Source organism: Ruditapes philippinarum, unplaced genomic scaffold, assembly GCF_026571515.1.
Source record: "Ruditapes philippinarum isolate M1 unplaced genomic scaffold, ASM2657151v2 ctg5095_1_1_1_1, whole genome shotgun sequence".
NCBI classification, from domain to species: domain Eukaryota; kingdom Metazoa; phylum Mollusca; class Bivalvia; order Venerida; family Veneridae; genus Ruditapes; species Ruditapes philippinarum.
In genome coordinates, this window is record NW_026861317.1 from 1 (window position 1) to 19,542 (window position 19,542).

The window sequence follows — 19,542 nt, forward strand, 5'->3', positions numbered from 1 at the left end:
ACAGTTCGATAAAAATCTATAGACAATATTTCAGAAATTTAGAAAGCAACAATACCTTCGTCACTTTAGAGAAACATGCTGTTGTAATAACATTCACTGTTTTAGCATCTTTCCAAATATTTCTTCTGTACAGTTCAATCATCACATCCTGAAATAAAATATTGACAAAAATAATTTCATCACATGCATAGAACTTTCATACTAAACCTTTATTAAGAATTTCACATATGGTAATATTCTTTTCAAAATCTATGCTAGTGTGAAGTGTCTGTCAGCAATCTACTTGTATGACCCTGTAGACATGTGCTAAACTTAAAGTAAATACCTTAAGTGGCTATAGAGAAAGAGCATGCACACAAATCATTAACAAAGAATTTAATTTTACTTTCACAAAGATGCATATTTCAGTATTAAATGTACTTCCACATGATGCTAATGTCAACATGAGGATAGCCCCAATATTCTTTAAAAGCCTTGAAGAAAATTGTTGCCATCCTTTATCTTAACAGCTGAGCAAACAAACTGTTATATAAACTCAGTTATCTGTCTCTTGTCTGAGAGAGCAAGGTAACTATCATAGATTTAGTTAAACTTGTATAGTGAAGAACTAACTAAAACACATAAAAACGATTATCTCTATATCTTAACACTCATAATAATCATTTTCTACTGTTTTACAAAAGACTTTATTACATCCACCCAATTGTAACAAAATGAAACATGTATTCTTAATACAATGTATAGTACATATACTTTTAATTACATGACAAGAACCAAAGGAAAGAATTACATTTATATACTGATACAGAATTATTTTAAGACTACAAGATATGTCCTAGCTATAATAGTAATGAATATTTTACCAGTGACATTTTAGCAGCTACAGGGTTGTTATCTTTTAACATGGTGTACATGAAGTTCTGTAGAGTCTGCAAATAATAATGATCAATATAATATAAAGAAATACAGAGTATCTAATAACATAGTAATACAAAGTGTTCAAAAATATCAAAGAAAATGTTATCATACAACAATATTGAATAAAAATAGAAAGATGTTTTTTTTTTTGTAATTGTAAGTTCACATGAATGATTAAAATCATTAAATAAATCATGTTGTCCAATGAAATTTCTGTAAATATCACTCAGAATGTAACATTCAATTTATAAAATGAGTGGAACAGTCTTTTTATAATTTGTGCAGATTTATATTTTATCCCAATTATTTTCAAATCAACTATTGGTCAATCACCAGTATAACAGTCAGCCTTTTGAAATATATAGTCAAATCAGCTCAACTTGACAATGAAAAAATCGAGCATAATGATAATGTCACTAAAGATAAGGCAAGAAAATCATGAAATGTTGTAAATGGAAGTAACAAATACTTACTGTATTTAATTTAGCATTTTTGTGGTTTATGTTGACATTTTTAATGTCGCTGACAATGTATGTATATAATGTCTTCCTCAGCAGTTTATCCTGGCATCGGAACATCTCAAAGAAAAGTTCTAGAACACTTGTAGCTGGTACCAGGCCTTTATTTCTCAGCAGTATCAGTGCTTTACACAATGTCTGTAAATAATATATAATTTATCAAGTATCTTGAGTAATACTAATATTTCTTCAAAATGGAAGAAAAAAACCCAGTCTTATAGTTGGAGAAATAAGTTTATACTGCTTATAATATAATAACACATGCTATAATCCAGAAGTTCTTATCGTGAGTTTTAAATCAAAGTACTAAATTAAATAGTGTCTGAACAGGCTGCCGAAAATTTTAAAGCTGGCCTGAGTCTACAATGGTGGCATAGATCAGTAATTATTGTCATTAAGAATTTAAGATGTTATACCATTCTAATAGTTCTGTCTAATGTTGAAGAATGTCTCTGCAAAACATCTCTCACAGCCTGCGGGAAATCTTTCATTTCCTCTGGATAGCAATGTGCTACCTGAAATTTGATAAATACAATGTAAACCATAAATGTATACTATACAGTAACATGTTACTTTGCCACTACAAGAAGAACTTTTTATCAATTGTATAAAGATATGTTCAATTAAGAAATTTTTATCTTGAAACAAAATTTTACTATAATTATATACTTTTTACATGTAAACATTTTGAAAGTCACAGTAGTTACATCTTTGAACTTTTGAACCTATTATCTATGAGCCAAAAATAAAAGCCATATGCAATTCACACTGCAGCCTTTCCTGAAAGGGTAGTTAACTCCTGCACCAAGTCCTCCCCCTTATTACCTGCAGGGGACTGGGGCTATGGCATCAGGTTGTTTTCATCTGGTTTTAGAGAAAAATTCAAACTTGACGTGGTTAATAACTGGGCTGCGTTTTCATGGAGAGTCCTAAGCTTAAGTTTGTCTTAAGATAAAAATTGTGACAATTTTGCGTTCACAAAGAAGTCTTAAAAAAGGTCCTAATTATGACTCCTATACTTGTGACCAAAAACAGTCCTAAGTCTAGGAGTGTTTTAAAGGTATCTTAAGATTGTCCTAAGTCAAAAACCACTCCAAATCAACAACTTTTTGTTGAATTTTGTTTTGAAAACTATCTTGAAATGATAGATAAATGGTCTAACTAAGAAAATAAATCCGAAACCAAATATTTTTAATTCAGTAATTAACGCGTACAGACGTTTAAAGAGTTTTTTTTTACATGACGTCACAACGTAGCGCCAAAAATAGCGTGCAAAAACATGACGCATCTATGAATAATAATATTACTGCGCGATGTACAATCGCAGTTGCGTAGCAAGCAAGGGGTTTCGTAAGCAGTTTTTTACTATGAAATTAAATGAAACGGTTATTTTATCGTTTTTCGAGAAATATGGTATATATTTTCACTTTTAATACTTGCTATAATCAATTACATAAGTAAATCCAATCCGGGATTTTGCACGTGCGCCATTGTATTTTGTAAACTTTTTTCAGGAGAAGCGAATTGGTCATAAGTCTTAAGTTTAAGACAAAAGATAGGACAGTTACTTGAAACGGTCTTAAGTGCAAAAACTTTTTCTCCTAAAGTTGGTCATAAGTCCTAAGATTTAGGATTAACTTAAGACTCTTCATGAAACGTAGCCCTGATTCACAGTTCATAGCAAAATAGATGTATTTTACTGACCATTTATTATTCAATGAGAATAAAAAACCTGAATATATCAAAGACATTTATTATTCTTTATGGAATACAGAAAGAACAAACCTGGGCTAGGAAAATCACCAATTCATCGAGTGTCTTTGAGTATTGTGATGGCTTCAGTTGAAATATTTGTAAGTTGGACTCATAATGTCTGAACTGTTGTAGAAACTGAAATACAATAAATTTCAATTTTATTTGGTGCTGAAATTCCATATTTTCAATATACCTCTATTAGAGGTGCCGATTTACCAGTATATTGGGATACAGCATCAGGCAGAACAGAACTGTTGTACCACGATATTTCCTTTACTATCTGCCTTGTATGTATTGCTATTTATGTATTGCACAGCATGTTGTTTAATCTAGAACAGACAGGGCTTTTCACAGGTTGGGGAAGCAGCCCAGTCCTTAATTTTTGGGAAAAATGACACAGTATATTTGCAAAAGGGGAAGAAAAAACTTGATGTAAATTCAATTTTTGGGGAAAACTGCATGATTTTAAATATTGCAATATTTCTCTTTAGAGAAGCAGCCCTTTTACGGCCCCTGCTATAGAAGGGAAAAATACCACTGAGGCCAAAACATCATTTTTGGAGAGGGGGGCTCACCCTTTTTCTTGGGGAAAATATGTGTGATTTTGGCACACTTAATGGGAAGGGGTCTCAAATTCAACACAAGCTTTTAGCAAGTTCTTCAAAATAGAAAAGCAACAAGAGGGCCATAATGGCCCTGAAGTCGCTCACCCGATTATCACCGAAGCGTGCAAAGCATTGTGGGTATGAATCGGACTCTTGTCTATTTTTGGAGTATCCTGTCCGTTGTTTATACGTGGAAATACGCTGGGCGCCGCCATTTTGAAATCCTTTTGAGCTAAATATAGATATCAGAGCGCTTTTAATGAGCGTCTACATAATTCAGACTATTGCTAGCAGACGCATGCTTAGTAACACTTCCGGTGACAGAATGATGTACAAAATCAGAAAATAAACTTGCATTTCATTGATAAGAATTAAAGTAACGATTATAAATATAAAAAGTTACTTTAAGATATCCTTTTTGATAAACTAGCACATTAAAAATAACGTTAAAACAACAACTGTGATTAGAGATTAACAAAAATGACGGACGGGATTTTCCAAACACCGACGCATGCACAGAGATCCCCCTTTACGTTCAGAGATTTTCAGAATATTCCGAGCGCTACAATGATAGGATTGAACGCCACCAATTTATTTGTTTTGTTTAAGGTGCAAAATACCTTCAAGTAAGATCTGGTTTACATGTACACTAAATATGTTAGGCTAAAATCATAATTCATAAGAGCTTTCCGCGCCATAGGTAGCACCTAATTTCATATTATATCTGTGTTTATTGACCTTTTCGAAAACATAGCTAAACACCGTTTTTCGGTACGTTACCGTTTTAGCTCTGGGGAATTACACCAATGAAGTACATAACACATTTACGAGATATTTCTATTTTCCTATCATTATTTAACCGTTTAAGGTGAAAAAAATGATGTTTTTGAAAATTATAAATATCCATTTAATATCTATTGCAAATTATTCAAAAAAGTAAATTGTTTATAATGAAAATCAATAAAATTCAAACAGACGTAGTGGAATCTTCCATAATAAATAAGGTTATTTTCTGCGTTAACTTGTGTATTTATTTTATTTTTTGTATGGAATTATTTATACAATGATATTTAATTATTTTCTTATAAAGAAATAACTGTTTTATTTCAATTTAATTTAAAAAAAGGCCGAAAACATTGAGTTTGCTATAATTACACTCCATTAGGTAAATTCCCCAGAGCTATGTACAGAAAGTACCGGAAAACGGCGTTTAGCTAGGTTTTCGAATTCGTGAATAGTATAGAGGAGTATATTTGTGTTATTTTTTAATTATATGTTTATTTTCTTCAATTATTTATAAATGTCAAGCTCCTTTGAAGCTACATAGCTGCCAGTTAGAGACTGTGAATCAGGCGTTTCCCTCTTGCATGTACTGATTGTCTGAAGTTTCAGTTCCTTGCGAAAGTGACTAAACTGCTCGACACCATGACATGGCTGAACTTAGTCCAATATATTAGACGTTACAGGCTTGTTATAGTTTTTGTCGGTCAAGCCTGACGTCTAATAGTTATTGCTCAAAAACGCATAGCATCATAAAAAATTCCAAAAATGTCTATTGTCTTGCCTTTCAAGCTTTATTCAAAAGCTTATCATATTTTCTTTCAATTCCATGCTCAATCATACACAAAAACTTTCAAACGATGTACTTATCAATTGAAAATAAAATATAAACATCAATCTATTTTTGTCTATCAGCCATACTGGTTGAGCAAGGTGCTTTACAGATTAATTCCAAATTTTTGAACGGAAAATATATTCGAACACACTGACGGTGCATGGGCAATTATTTCGTTAAAAAAATATTCCGTTAGATTGTTCTGACTCAGTTAAACGCTTGCATTTGAATTAGCCAATCAGATTTCGCGCACTTTACGGCAGCCATTTGTTTATCGGCTGTAAAAGGAATTGAAATACATGAGAGGATTTACTCATGATTTTTCGGATGTGACAGTTTAATTATTGGAAGTGGCTAGCCGTACGGGCCCGTACGGCTAGCCAAAAGTTCTAGCCGTACGTGAGTCACGTACGACTAGCCAGGACACACTGTATTGGCTAGCCGTACGGCACTTTTCAAAAATATATGGAAGGCGAAAGTGCATATGTTAATTATGACTTAAAGCGAGAATTTTAGACAAGAATGTTTACTTTTTAGAGATTAATCGACGCGTTGGCTACAGTAAAGAATGTACTTCGTCATCTCAAGACGTCGAGAAAAAATAGCGTTTGGTTGCAGTTAAATAACATCAATTGAAGTAGTTTACAAAATTTTGATGATAATCCTTTTTTTTGTTCCATTAAGTTTAATTTTTAAATTGAAAAAAAAAAAACACCAAAAATAATTGTTGTTGGGCTCTGATAATTGCGTCAATTACCGTCGGTATAGAAGTTTGTCCATCGTCCATCATTAAGGAAAGTTTGCATTATTAAATTATTTTTCTTTTTCACTGTTTTTTTTTAATATTCTTTTTTTATTTACATGTATTTATTTATTCCCCTCCGATCATTATTTATTCGATCCATGTGCTAAACAGATTTAACAATTCATCTTTCATACAAATCATAAGCATGAACATTAAGGACGTTAATTTTATTAAGCTAGATTATACAACGCTTACTCGTATTCATTTTTTTTTTTTTTTGCAAAATTGCGGAGCATCTTTATTGAAGTGAACAAACTAGGAAAAATGCGGAGATTTGATTAAAATCGTCGTTTAAAGACACAAAATAAAATATGCATTTCGACTTCCATATACTTTTGAAAAGTGCCGTACGGCTAGCCAATACAGTTTGTCCAGGCTAGTCGTACGTGACTCACGTACGGCTAGAACTTTTGGCTAGCCGTACGGACCCGTACGGCTAGCCACTTCCTTAATTATTTTGACAAAAGGTATTTATTTTTCAGTTTTGTTCATAAATAGGTCAAAAATTATGTAAATACACGCTGTCTTCATTGTTTCTTGTTCCGCCCGATTTTCAGGCGGAACATGCTATGGGTTTTTGAGCAATTTCGATATGACGTTGCTTTGCCCAGAAGCAAAAATATCTCAAAGCGACGTCATATTTATAGGACTAGGCTGAACTGTACTCTGGAAAATTCAGTGTGGCTTACTGCCATGATCCGAGGTGAAAACTACCAACACCAGCACCACCATTTTAAGCTTCTTGTTCTTCTGTTTACAGTATTTAAAGTTAACAAAAAATTTCTATAATTCAATTTGAAAAAAAAACTTAAATAATAAAATTTATAGAGGAGAATATTGTTAGTGAAACAATATACCTCATCTTTGTATGATCCAGGATCCCGCTTTATCAGATTTTGTAGCTGTGGTAAGTTATTTGGAAGTTTATTTCTATTTCTATCACTCATTTTTTATTATTAAATTTTGCCAAACAGAAAACACGTGAAATTGTTTTGCCGGAAGTAAATATTTCAGCTAGAGCTATCATTATTTTATGGAAGTGGCTAGCCGTACGGGCCCGTACGGCTAGCCAAAAGTTCTAGCCGTACGTGAGTCACGTACGACTAGCCAGGACACACTGTATTGGCTAGCCGTACGGCACTTTTCAAAAATATATGGAAGGCGAAAGTGCATATGTTAATTATGACTTTAAGCGAGGATTTTAGTCAAGAATGTTTACTTTTTAGAGATTAATCGACGTGTTGGCTACAGTAAAGAATGTACGTACTTTGTCATCACAAGACGTCGAGAAAAAATAGCGTTTGGTTGCAGTTAAATAACATCAATTGAAATAGTTTACAAAATTTTGATAATAATCATTTTTTGTTTCATTAAGTTTAATTTTTAAATTGAAAAAAAAAAAAAAAAACCACCGAAAATAATTGTTGTCGGGCTCTGATAATTGCGTCAAATACCGACGGTATAGAAGTTTGTTCATCGTCCATCATTAAGGAAAGTTTGCATTATTAAATTATTTTTCCTTTTCACCGTTTTTTTAATGTTCTTTTCATTTATTTATTTATTCATTCCCCTCCGATCATTATTTATTCGATCCATGTGCTTAATTAACAATAATGATTTAATAATTCATCTTTCATACAAATCATAAGCATGAAAATTAAGGACGTTATAACATGCAACTTTGACACTTAATTTTATTAAGATAGATTATACAACGCTTACTCGTATTCATTTTTTTTTTGCAAAATTGCGGAGCATCTTTATTAAAGTGAACACACTAGGACAAATGCAGAGATTTGATTAAAATCGTCGTTTAAAGACACAAAATAACATATGCATTTTCGACTTCCATATAATTTTGAAAAGTGCCGTACGGCTAGCCAATACAGTGTGTCCAGGCTAGTCGTACGTGACTCACGTACGGCTAGAACTTTTGGCTAGCCGTACGGGCCCGTACGGCTAGCCACTTCCTTATTGGATTATATACTAAACTGTTCGTACGTAAGAAAATTGATATTTTTTGTGGACAAACCCAATAAAAATTAATTAAGAAATAAAATTTAACCGTCAATAAATATTTTTATAACGTGATAATGTGCCTGTCTCACATAATATCCACTTAAAATGTGATATGACATTCGAAACTTATGCCTCAACAAATTTACTAAAACAAAATGGCTGCGCCCATATTTCCAAAATTGATCCCTTCAGCGACTGACCGACTTTGGTTTGCTGTTGACAAATTTTGTGACGATGAGAATGAATTATCTGAGCTAGAGGATGAGTATCAGTCTTGGGTATGAAATAAATTGTAAATTGCTTCCTATTCGTTAGCTGTTACGAAATACTTTACAAAACAATCAAATCGGCCCAAGTCAAATCGACCCAAAAAGGTCAAATCTTGCATTTTCAATCTGAACAGTGAACACCTTAAAAACTCCTTAAGAAAAGATGTGATTGTTCTGTTATTGGAATACTGACAGCTTTAGAGCCATTCAGGTGCAATCTTTTCATTGTTTATATAATATGAAATTAGGCAATGCCTATGAACGGGGAAGTCGTTAAAAAATTCCTTTCATTCTTTCTGTTTTGAAAATTGTCATTCGGTATTACATGCACCGCTTCCGTTTTCACTCGGAACACTCGACGTTTATTATTGATCCGAAAAGTTGAGATTTGTTCCGTTATCGGAATACCCCGCCTTTTATCATTGAGTTACATTGTAAATGGCGGCGCCCGACTTGAAATGACACTGAAAATTTCATTGATAGGTAAATAATTCTATATATTTTTTAATTGTTTTTTATTTGATTTTCTTTTAAATATACATGTGTAGTCTATAGCCGGGCAAGCCAAAGCCCGGACCCGCTTTGCGGGCCCGGTCTTTGACTTCCCCGTATTAATATGAAATTAGGCAAAGCCTATGATCGGGGAAGTCGTTGAAAATTCCTTTCATTCTTTCCGTTTAAAAGTTGTCATTCGGTATTGCATGCACCGCTTCCGTTTTCACTCGGAACACTCGACGATTATCATTTATCCGAAAAGTTGAGATTTGTTCCGTTATCGGAATACCCCGCCTATTATCATTGAGTTACATTGTAAATGGCGGCGCCCGACTAGAACTGACACTGAAAATTTCATTGATAGGTATAGGATTCTATATATTTTTTAAATTGTTTTTTATCTGATGTTCTTTTAAATATACACGTGTAGTCTATAGCCGGGCAAGCCAAAGCCCGGACCCGCTTCGCGGGCCCGGTCTTTGACTTCCCCGTATTAATGTTTTCCTTTTAAATATACACGTGTAGTCAATAGCCAGTCAAGCCAAAGCCAATACAAGATATTGCTGCACTGAACAGCTGTGGGGTAGGGAGCAGATCAGCTGCAGGGGGTACATGTAGGTGGTGTCAGCGTAAAGTTTCTTGCACAAGGAAACTCACCATTATCTGATAAATTTCATACAATTTTTTTTGACTTACCAGAAATATTGTGTTGCTGGATTGACAATTTTGAGGTTGGATCGACTTGGGGCCAGGATGATTGTAATTCTTCATTTGCAGATTTATTGACCCTATACAAAATCAGCCAATTTATATAACCAAGGTGTTTAAAATTTATGTAGGGATAGAGCATAGTACTCCTATTCCTAATCCAGAAGTCTTTTGTTCAAATCTCTATAGAAGAGAGATTCTCTTGACTACACATAATGGTGCTGCCGTGCAATAAATTGACATTACTTAATTTTAATTTGTTAAAAAGCAAAACAGAGATGTGTCAGAAGTTTTATAATTTTCGCTTTTTCCTTTCTGCAACATAATTTCCCCCTCTCCATGGACCTTGCCACCATCCCCCTTTAAGTGTAAAAAAAAACTGACTTTAGCAGTGAGGAAAATTTAATCAAGATACTTTACTGTTATTTTCCAGGTGGATAGTATTTCAAAGAAAGATGAACACACAGTGCCCATTGGAAAAACAGCCTCAGAGGCAAGTACATCACTACATGTCAATGTTTTAATATAAAATCAATTATAGATTATAAATTTACGTTTTATATGAATTAAACAAATCACAAGGTAAGCTTCATTACAGAGTGAATGGAAAAATAATATCAATACATAGAAAATACTGTATATTAGACTAACTCTGGTATTAAGAATATTTGGGGTTTTACCAGCTAATAAATTTTTTACAAATTAAATTGGTAGAAATAAACTTAAATTACAGTTATAGCTTCGAAAATAACCAAAACAGGTTGACTAATCTTATAATTGTGACGGATAGTGCACTGTGAAGCTAAAACAGTAAAAGTTGGTTTGTACCTACTGATTAGCTAGGAAAGACCCAAATTTGGTGAGTTCCAGATAATGTCTATTTGGCATTGTGATATATAAGCATGTATAGATGTCACTTTAAAGATCCTGTATGTTGTAATTAAGGATGTAACAAGTGTGTTTTTGAGTTTATTTATACTCGTTACCGGTTGCCCATATTGGTGAGTCCTCCAGAAGAGTATTAGTCATTTTATTATTTGGAGGATCAGTAGTGTAAGCTACAGATACAGAAAAATGCCCCAAATCCAGAAGCTTCTCCTTGTTCTTTAACATGCCAAGTGTTTAAGCACTCATACACGGGACCTTGATTTAAAGTCTCATCCAAAAGACTGAATAGTAATTTTAGTTGGCTAGCCCGGGAATCGAACTCACAATGTCAAGATGTCTTGGGCTGTAACCGATTGAGCTGTGTATCAACTATTCACTGGAATTTTATATATGTATATAATTATTCTTCTAAAACAATTTCCAAACATCCAAAAATGTTAAATGTGTACTACAAATGTTTATTTGCATTATTAAAGTAGTCATTAAAATCTGTGCATTTATTTCTTATTGAAAAATTTTGCTTAGACTTTATCGGAAATAGATTTCTGATTACCTTCCTTTATTAACATGAAATGTAAATTCGGTAATATCTTTACAAATAATGCTTTTTGAACTTACCATATTGATAAATCTTCATTTTCATGAGCATCAGATTTATGATATAAAACCATAAAGAAAATGAGTTACAGGATCTGTAATGTGAATTAAAAGAAGATCAACTTTAAAAAGATACTCACAGGAAAGTGAAAACTTCACTCAGTTTAAACATATTTAATCTAGCTTAATATTATTGCACGTTTAGAGCTTATACAAATCACTCTCCATTTTGCTTCCAGGAACTAATCAGTACCGCTACCATGTGATGAGACCATCTCATGACCCTATTATATCTTAAACCTGTGATCCATGGGTTGAGAGGCAGACACGATAACCACTTTGCCACTTGTCCTTTAAACCCCCCTTCGTTTTTATATGCCAGTATTCACTAAAATAGTGTAATCATATGTGATAATGGTGATCAAAACATAAGGTTTTAGTAAAAATATTTTTGCAAGTAAATAACTTGTATTGTTTTTTCATTCAGCATTTTGACGAGGAAGAAGATGAAGATGATGATGATGGTGAAGATGACGATGACGAGAGTGATACGAATGATGATGAACTTGATACAGACATGATTGATGACAGGGATTCACCAGAGGAGGTTGGTATATTTACTGGGTTTTATGTCTCCGAGGAGGTTGGTATATTTACTGGTTTATATGTCATGGAGGAGGTTGGTATATTTACTGGGTTATATGTCACGGAGGAGGTTGGTATATTTACTGGGTTATATGTCATGGAGGAGGTTGGTATATTTACTGGGTTATATGTCATGGAGGAGGTTGGTATATTTACTGGGTTATATGTCACAGAGGAGGTTGGTATATTTACTGGGTTTTATGTCACTGAGGAGGTTGGTATATTTCCTGGGTTTTATGTCAAAGAGGAGGTTGGTATATTTACTTGGGTTATATGTCACAGTGGAGGTTGGTATATTTACTGGGTTTTATGTCAAAGAGGAGGTTGGTATATTTACTTTGGTTATATGTCACAGAGGAGGTTGGTATATTTACTGGGTTTTATGTCACCGAGGAGGTTGGTATATTTACTGGTTTATATGTCATGGAGGAGGTTGGTATATTTACTGGGTTATATGTCACGGAGGAGGTTGGTATATTTACTGGGTTATATGTCACGGAGGTTGGTATATTTACTGGGTTATATGTCACGGAGGAGGTTGGTATATTTACTGGGTTATATGTCACAGAGGAGGTTGGTATATTTACTGGGTTTTATGTCACTGAGGAGGTTGGTATATTTACTGGGTTTTATGTCAAAGAGGAGGTTGGTATATTTACTTTGGTTATATGTCACAGAGGAGGTTGGTATATTTACTGGGTTTTATGTCAAAGAGGAGGTTGGTATATTTACTTTGGTTATATGTCACAGAGGAGGTTGGTATATTTACTGGGTTTTATGTCACTGAGGAGGTTGGTATATTTACTGGGTTTTATGTCAAAGAGGAGGTTGGTATATTTACTGGGTTATATGTCACAGAGGAGGTTGGTATATTTACTTGGGTTATATGTCACTGAGGAGGTTGGTATATTTACTTGGGTTATATGTCACAGTGGAGGTTGGTATATTTACTTGTGTTTTATGTCACAGAGGAGGTTGGTATATTTACTGGAAGGTTGGTATACAAGCTAATATCAAATTTCGTCCGAATTAAGGTTCTGATTTTATTCAAATATGAATACCTTATTTAGCTGCAAAGTTTTATCTCATCTAGTAAGCATATGAATTTGAAAGCTAGTTTTACAAAGTGCAACATAAACTCGTCTATTTCACATCTTTCATTATTGTCAGAAGGTCAATGTTGACCATTGTTTGTCTTTGCAGTAACGATAACGTTTTTTACATTTTTAATAAAATAATAAGATCTAAACAACAAAGTAAAACAAACAACACAACTTTATATAAACTTTAGTTTAAGTCTTAAATGGGTTTTTTATAGATGTATATATTTTCTCTACAAAAGACCTTTTTTTCCTCTTCAACCGTAAACAAAACAGGAAATTGAGTAAAACAATGTCAGTATGTTTTGCACACACGTAAGAATATCATGTTTAGCTCACCTGAGCATATGCTCAGGGTGAGCTATTAGGATCACTCTTCGTCCGTCGTCTGTCGTCCGTCGTCCGTCGTACGTTGTCCGTTCACACTTTTCAAACGACTTCTCCTCTGAAACCCTAAGGCAGATCATAATGAAACTTCACAGGGATGTTCCTTGTGTGAAGCCTTAACAAAGTTGTTCAAAGAATTCCATTCCATGCAGGACTCTGGTTGCCATGGCAACCAAAAGAAAAAACTTTAAACATCTTCTTCTAGAAAACCCAAAGAGCTAGAGCTTAGATATTTGGCATGAAACATCTTCTAGTGAGTGTCTACCAAGATTGTTCAAATAAAAGCCCTGGGGTCAAAATTGGCCCCGCCCCAGGGGGTCATTGATTTTCCCTTTATGCATATAGTAAAAACTTAAAAAATCTTCTTCTAAAAAACCCAAAGAGCTAGAGCTTAGATATTTGGCATGAAACATGTTCTAATGGACGTCTACCAACTTTATTCAAATAAAAGCCCTGGGGTCAAAATTGGCCCCGCCCCAGGGGGTCATTGATTTTCCCTATATGCATATAGTAAAAACTTAAAAACATCTTCTTCTAAAAAACCCAAAGAGCTAGAGCTTAGATATTAAGCATGAAACATCTTCTAATAAGTGTCTACCAAGATTGTTCAAATAAAAGCCCTGGGGTCAAAATTGGCCCCGCCCCAGGGGGTCATTGATTTTCCCTATATGCATATAGTAAAAACTTTAAAAAATCTTCTATTAAAGAACCCAAAGAGCTAGACCTAAGATATTAAGCATGAAACATCTTCTAATTAGTGTCTACCAAGATTGTCCAAATAAAAGCCCTGGGGTCAAAATTGGCTCCGCCCTAGGGGGTCATTGATTTTCCCTATATGCATATAGTAAAAACTTTATTAAATCTTCTTCTAAAAAACAAAGAGAGCTAGAGCTTAGATATTTGGCGTTAAACATTTTCTTATGGATGTCTACCAAGTTTGTTCAAATAAAAGCCCTGGGGTCAAAATTGGCCCAGCCCCAAGGGGTTATTGATTTTGCCTATATGCATATAGTAAAAACTTTAAAAAATCTTCTCTTAAAGAACCCAAAGAGCTAGAGCTAAGATATTAAGCATGAAACATCTTCTTATCAGTGTCTACCAAGATTGTTCAAATAAATGCCCTGGGGTCAAAATTGGCCCCGCCCCAGGGGGTCATTGATTTTCCCTATATGCATATAGTAAAAACTTAAAAAAAATTCTTTTAAAGAACCCAAAGAGCTAGAGCTAAGATATTTAGCATGAAACATGTTCTAATGGGTGTCTACCAAATTTGTTCAAATAAAAGCCCTGGGGTCAAAATTGGCCCCGTCCCAGGGGTCATTGATTTTCCCTATATACATAGAGTAAAAAGTTAAAAATCTTCTATTAAAGAACCCAAAGAGCTAGAGCTAAGATATTTAGCATGAAACATGTTCTAATGGATGTTTACCAAGTTTGTTCAAATAAAAGCCCTTGGGTCAAAATTGGCCCGCCCTAGGGGGTCATTGATTTTCCCTCTATTGCATATAGTAATTAAATACTTAAAAATCTTCTTTTAAAGAACCCAAAGAGCTCGAGCTAAGATATTTAGCATGAAACATGTTCTAATGGGTGTCTACCAAGTTTGTTCAAATAAAAGCCCTTGGGTTAAAGTTGGCCATGCCAGGGGGGGGGGGGGGGGGGAAGTCATTTTTATTCATTATTTGTGTATAGTAAAAACTTAACATCATGAAATATCTTCTAATGGGTGTCTTCCAAGTTTGTTCAAATAAAGCCCTTTCGTTTAAACTTGCCGGGCCCTGGGGGCCTATGTTCAGGTGAGCAACCCCAGGGCCATCATGGCCCTCTTGTTTATTGTTCTATTTTAATGAACAGAGTAAGTTTTATCAATTTGAATGCAAAAATAAACTTTTTCCATGTTGCTGTATTGCAGAACTAGAAATCAATCTGTGTTACACCAAGGACATGCTTGTTACTGCAAGGACTTATGAATGTTACTTAAAGGACTTATTACTGTAAATTCACGTTTATTTTGTATCATTGAACTAACAATTAAATGTTAACAACATACAGAAATAAAATAAGCTTTGAATTATTCTTAAATAGATCTTTAATTTGAATAACAAAAGTAAAGGAAGAACTCTTTTAAAGTTACAGGACAGACATATTTGTTACTGAAGTGACAAAAAATACAAACATGATAAGGTGTTATCATTTATTTACAAACAAAAATCATTTGAATTCAAGCACCATTACTACTATTTGTATAAAATATAAACATTTCACAATTGTACAGACATGAATTTAAAACCGGGAAAAGTTACAAGTCTTTAAGGTAACCAAGCAATGTTGTGAGTTTGCATAATTCAGTCTAAACTCGTCCCAGTCAATTTTATAAACAAGATCATAGAGAATACCATCAGAAGTTTTGAAGATTGATATTACATGCTATATTTTTAATCAGGAGTTTTCTAAGTTAAATAATTAAAATTTAATGCAAAAGTTCTTGGCCTTTTAGAATGCATAATTTTAATCCTGAATGAGTGTAAACAATTTCCAGAGATTCTTTCTTGTGACAAAGTCATTCATTTACCTTACAAATTGTCAGTGGCCCTTCTGTGCCTGAAATAACCTGGGGTATTTTTCAACAATTCAAACTTTAAATTTGCCAACTGACCTTAAGAGTTTTGGTGCAAAATTTTAAGCAAACAAAAGAAAATAGTAACTTACTGTGTTCACAAATTACGATAATGTCAGGAATTTTAAGAGAGGTCAAAATAGGACTTAGAATGTAAACAAACAGTCATGTTCTAATTTTCAAGGGACGACTTTTAATAAATAATTTTAGTAGTTTTGAAGACAACATTTTTCTTTTGTAAAAATGCCTTAAAGGCTTGCTTGTGAATGATACAAGTTAGGTTTGATTTCTATTTTGCAAAGTAAACTGTAATTCTATGCAAAAAATAAGTCTCTGTAGAGATAGTACTTTCCTTCTTTATACTTGTACTGCCTTATTACTTTTATTTCTAAAATCGCTACAGTTTGTGAAATGACATGCATTTCAATTAACACAATATGTATATTGTCCTTACAGTAACTTAATGTTGAAGATTCTAAAGGGTGCAAGATTATTCAGATTTTCCTCAATTTTAACAAAAGCAATGTACTGTAAAAGCAAAAAATAACCCAATTGAATATATATGTATATACCGAAACAAAAAAGAAACTTTCTCCAAGTTTGAATGTAGATATGTTAGTACAGTACTTTGAGTTTGAATTAAAAAGTCCTTTCAATAACACAGGTTGTCCTTCAAATAACAAAATAACATAAAGCAGAAGTTTTAAATGGCATAAATTAAATGTCTAATTATAAAATAAATATATGAATAATAAATAGATTATGCCAACAAGAAAATGTATATCGTATCTTTATCCATAATTATATGTTATAGAAAAATTGTGTTGTATTTTGTACTTTCAGTAACAGATATTGTACTTGCAGTAACATTATTGTAAGGACAGTTACTGCAAGGACTTATTCAGGTTATTTTACAGCATGTTTACACAGATAAGATAAGGGAGACAATTTTGATCATTTAATTCATGACTGAAACATATTTGCTAATAGCAGCATTACAAAAGGGAATCTTTCTCATAAATTAAATAATTAGTATCTCGTTACTTAAAGGACACTGTTCGATATCATGGTTAGAACCTTTAATCAATGTCTTCCAATTTTCTAAATCCTATTTAAAATTTCTATATGGTTCGTTGCTGTAGCCATGTATTTCACCTATCATCTTCTTTTGAAGAGCACACTGCAACAATTTACTTAAACTAAAATAATCTACTTATAGTACTATTACTTGAAGGACATTTTTGTCAAAAAAGTTGGGGACAAAATCATAACTGAATTTTGCAAATTGAAATACTTAACTTGAGGTTTTTACTGTATAAATATATTTTATAAAAAGTTATAGTTTGCGTTAGTTATTAAAAATATGTATTTTAGTACTACGATTTTACATGATAAATAGCTGAAATTGGGATTTTGACTTTAGGACGAAGAAAAATCAGTTTTAATTTAGGATTATGATACTACCAGAAAAAAATATGTTTAATATCTTATCCTGTGAATGTCTTAGTTTACAATATTCTATGTCCTTACAAGCATGCACATTTATTTTTTTATAAAATGATCATGCATTTTGTGAAAAATTGAAAAGGACAAGATTACAGGCGAAATCTGATATTGGCTCATATATGTACTGGGTTTTATGTCACAAAGGAGGTTGGTATATTTATTGGGTTTTATGTCACAGTGAAACTGTTGTCATATGGCTGGCGTCTTTTCAGGATTGGTAAGGGCTAATCAATGAGTAATTAAAAAAAATGCTTGTAGATTGAACCATGGAATTTCTGTAAACTAGCTAAATAGTGTTCTCATACAATGTAATTTAATGTTGTTTAGTAGTCAGGCTCATAGTGGTCAGTTCATAGGGTCAATGAAAACTTAAATCTTAAATGACTTTTAAAGGCAAGTGCCTGTTAAATCTTTGGTACTTTATTATTATTTTAACTCACATCAAATTTGTATGCATTTAAATGTGTTCATGCTGAAGTAACTTCTAGAGATTATTGAAGATTTTAGAAACATTAATTACGTCTGAAAACTTCTGGATGTTGCATGAAAACAATTCCAGAATTTTCAGATTTCATTGAATTATGTAAAGGTCATTATACATAATTCTGATGATCATGATAATCTGGTTATTGTATATTGTATAAGTTTAATACTATCTAATATTGTAATCTATTATCTTCCCATCACTCATACACCTAGAACATTCAGTGGTTGTTAAACGATAAAACTAGCAACATGTGTCTGTGTTATATATATATAACAAGTGCACGCACTGTGTACATATTAATAAATAGACTCAAAATACAACACTGGTGAAACAATCTCAACTGTTGTTTGACTCGTCTCATCAAAATTTTGTTAAAAGGAAGATTCAGTTGATGTTTTTTCAACAAATTACTTAGTCTATTACATTTTTATCTCTTTCTAAAAAAGCACCAGTCTGGAAACAGTTAATAAATAACTATCGCTTTGCACTTCAACTATTCAAGGGGTTAGATCCCTATTAATCAAGGAGTTTGCAAATACAGAGGGGTACATTGGAGGTTGATAAACTTTGTGAAAAAGGACCAGGTGGCTTACTATGGGAAGATTTTGTCTATAATAGGGCTACAGGAATTAACAAGGAACAGCTTTTAATCAATCAAAGTATTAACATGTATTAAACTAGAATCAGGAAAACAAGATGTTGTTTTTCACATCAGTAATATTTTCTGATTTCAGGTTGACATGGAAGCTAACGGAATGGCACTGACTTGAAGATATGAGAATGATATCATCTGATTTAGCACATTATAATACAAAAAGTGACCTATGTAGGGAGAATTGTTGTGAAATAGTTTTATATTTAAGTCACAGGCTTTACAAACTGTGTTTAAGTGACTCACACTAAAGCAAAATTTTTCTACATTAAAACCAAGGGAAAGAAGAAACTTATTTTTTATGTACAAGTGCAGTATTCATGTGTGTACAAACATTAATTCAAAATGAAATTGATGTTTTATACATTAAGTACTTATCTAGAGATAAATTTTTGACACCAATAACTTATACATGAAATAAGAAACGGATTAAGGATAGAATGTGCTATAAAATGAGTGATCTCTCAAAGATTTAGAGGTATTACTAACACATGAAGCTTAAAAACTGAAACAAAGTGAGCAGTATGACTGTGAAAGTGGTTCTTTAAAGAATCTAAATTACTTTGTTGATATTCCATGCATCTGAAAATTTTGCTAAATTCAAATTTGTGTTTTTTTGTAATTTTGCATGAAAATGTATATATCTGAATCTTATTTATACTTTAAAAGTGAATAAAAGTTATTCAATCTTTTCAAAATTATTGTCTTATATAGAATTGTATGTACATTTACACAGGGCTGTTATCACAGGGGCTTGTTGTATTTTTAGCTCGACTTTTCTATGAAAAGGGGAGCTATCCTACTCGCCCCGGCGTCGGCGTCGGCGTCGGCGTTAGCGTTAGCGTTAGCGTTGGCGTCACACCTTGGTTAAGTTTTTCGTACCACCCCACTTTATTTCAGAAGTATTACAAGTATGGCTTTGAAACTTACAATACTTGTTCACCATCATAACCTCC

The 19,542-nt window shown here is 33.0% G+C and overlaps 2 protein-coding genes across 2 annotated transcripts; one reads left to right on the forward strand and one right to left on the reverse strand.

Annotated features, from left to right (window-relative positions):
• Positions 1 to 16: 16 nt before the first annotated feature.
• Positions 17 to 7,243, reverse strand: LOC132715239 (protein SDA1 homolog). Its single transcript, XM_060698230.1, has 6 exons — positions 7,074 to 7,243; positions 3,222 to 3,326; positions 1,853 to 1,951; positions 1,392 to 1,574; positions 864 to 929; positions 17 to 148 (listed from the first exon to the last, which is right to left on the reverse strand). Exons 1-6 carry the CDS (start codon positions 7,161 to 7,163, stop codon positions 17 to 19), a joined length of 675 nt encoding a protein of 224 aa, XP_060554213.1. The 5' UTR covers positions 7,164 to 7,243.
• Positions 7,244 to 8,354: 1,111 nt separating this feature from the next.
• On the forward strand, positions 8,355 to 19,253 carry LOC132715237 (anaphase-promoting complex subunit 15-like). The gene is made up of 4 exons (XM_060698228.1): positions 8,355 to 8,513; positions 10,141 to 10,200; positions 11,680 to 11,799; positions 18,669 to 19,253. The coding sequence occupies exons 1-4, from the start codon at positions 8,391 to 8,393 to the stop codon at positions 18,702 to 18,704; spliced, it is 339 nt and encodes a 112-aa protein (XP_060554211.1). The 5' UTR covers positions 8,355 to 8,390; the 3' UTR covers positions 18,705 to 19,253.
• Positions 19,254 to 19,542: the final 289 nt, after the last annotated feature.